Here is a 2,209-nt window from a genome sequence, read left to right on the forward strand (position 1 = left end):
CTTAAATGAGTGGATCGACCATCCGTACACAACACGGTCAAACCCAGCTGTAAAGAGGTTACATCTTGCTCCGACATTGTCATCCGCCCAAGCCACACTGCACACCATTCGCCGGTGACACTGTAAAGAATTTGAGTCGATGACGTTGAATATCAAGCAGGGATAAAAATCAACAATAATTAGATAGAATTCACATAAGGCAACATGCTTCCACTAATTCTTTCTAATCTTCAGAATGATTCCAAATCATGTCAACTGTATCCCCTAAAAATTGAAGAAAGAATGGAAGACCTTTACCTGTCTGTTGCTCCTCGGCAACCGGGCAAGGCGGTTCCCTGATAAGTCATAGAGTCGCACATGACGGTTATCATGGGGAATGGCAATGACATTGGAGGAAGATACTGCCAATCTATTTACGGGGGAGTCTAGCCTGATTGTGGCCAGGGGAGATCGCATGTTCTTCACATCCCAAACCTGAGGAAACAGATATAGACTGCATTAGGGGGGAAAAAGTCTTGTAGCTCCTCCATTATTTGACTTTCAATTAAGTGTAAATAAAAATGCAAATGCAATAAAACAAACAACTTATTGATAATTAATGAAAAACACAATTCCAAAGATTAACAAGAAAATAAACAAGAATAAAGACTGAAAAGAAAATGTGAGACCACACTCACCTTTACACTGCGATCATCTGAACCTGATACAACTTTATCTTCTCGTGTGAAGCAAACCGAAGTAACACTCCTGTGGCAAAAAGAACTTAGTTAACAATATGAAATCAATATTACAGTGATATTGGCACACATTTACAAAATCACTTACAGTGAAGTACAGCCAATTCAATTTAGTAATTACTGAAAATATAACTTACATTGTAAAATAAAAAACATATCCCTATACTAGTTTCACCTTTGTGCCAAAATATACCAACAAAAAAATAGCTAACAAAAATTAGCACTTACTCAGTATGGCCTTGAAAGACAGAAACAGAGTGTATTGGGTCACGGAAATCCCACAGTCGAAAAGTTGTGTCTTTGCTGGCCGTGACAACCAGCCGCTGCGTAGGATGAGAACAGCAATGTGTCAGCTCCTGGTCATGACCTGGAAGACCACAGAGATATAAAATTAATGCTCAAGAATTATACACCAAGTTATGTATTTGATTCACATTATTTTATTACTTTTGTTAAAAGTACTAATCAAATATATGCTAAGAGATTAAGTGGAGTGAAGATAATAGTACCAATCAGATTAAGAACTAACTAAAATAGCATTTCTGAACCTTCTCCACCTCTAGCACCCCTATAGTTAGGCCTAGGCAATCTCGCACCCCTTAACTCTGGTTAACATCTGATTACTAGAAGGATAGAGGAAAGTGAAGTGAAGAACTGCTTGATCATTTATTTTGTTGATTCCTCAAAATTAAGACAAGCTGCCATCATAGCTGTTAAAAGAAATAAGAAATCTCACGAAAAACAAGAGCATGGACAAACCCAAACATACACAGCTGGTGATGAGCTGGATATTTTACCACCAAGTATTCCGCACTTCCCAGCACCCAAGGTTAAGAAACAATTAACTAAAATCAATTATTTAAATTTACTATCATTACCCTAAAATGCACAATTCTTCTCTTCAGACAACATCTTAATTCTTAAATGTTACCCAACTACTGATGCAGTGAATGGTGCATTCTCTTGTGAAATGTTGAATCTGAAAATGGCCTACAAGTTGAATCATAACAATGTTTTTCTTTCTTTTTCCCATCTCTTCACCTTGTCTTTGTTTCTAAGAAGATATCACAAAGACAAACAACTGAGAGAAAATGTCTTTCAAAAATAAATAACAAATTAAAGCAATGCAAATGAAAGAAAATGAATTTTAAAAAAATAGAGAAAGAAATATTACCTCAAACATTTATTGTATACAACAAAATTATGGATGCGCTCATTGAATCAACACTATTTTCAGGCACTCTCATGTATCCAACTGTAAAAATCACACTCAGATTCATAGTACTGATGAATTTTCATCAATATCAGAGTCACTGCTCTTATGAACCCCATTCTAGCCAGGGATCCACAGAGTACTATACCTCTTATTTAACTCACTGGTGCAGGAGACATGTACTGTCCACATTTTCACAAATCTTGTTTTCATGAAACACGAGATTGTTGCAGTGGTATACAATGCAACTGTGACTGTG

The 2,209-nt window shown here is 36.4% G+C and overlaps 1 protein-coding gene across 2 annotated transcripts in view; it reads right to left on the reverse strand.

Annotated features, from left to right (window-relative positions):
• Positions 1–2,209, reverse strand: part of LOC119587849 (WD repeat-containing protein 37-like) — a gene marked incomplete at its 3' end in the record, with an annotated part of 35,088 nt that continues 32,879 nt past the window's right edge. For both annotated transcript variants that reach the window (XM_037936554.1, XM_037936553.1), the window contains 4 exon segments: positions 1–120; positions 298–474; positions 678–747; positions 966–1,104. In XM_037936554.1, coding sequence (XP_037792482.1) covers positions 1–120; positions 298–474; positions 678–747; positions 966–1,104 — 506 coding nt within the window.

Source organism: Penaeus monodon, chromosome 23, assembly GCF_015228065.2.
Source record: "Penaeus monodon isolate SGIC_2016 chromosome 23, NSTDA_Pmon_1, whole genome shotgun sequence".
NCBI lineage: Eukaryota > Metazoa > Arthropoda > Malacostraca > Decapoda > Penaeidae > Penaeus > Penaeus monodon.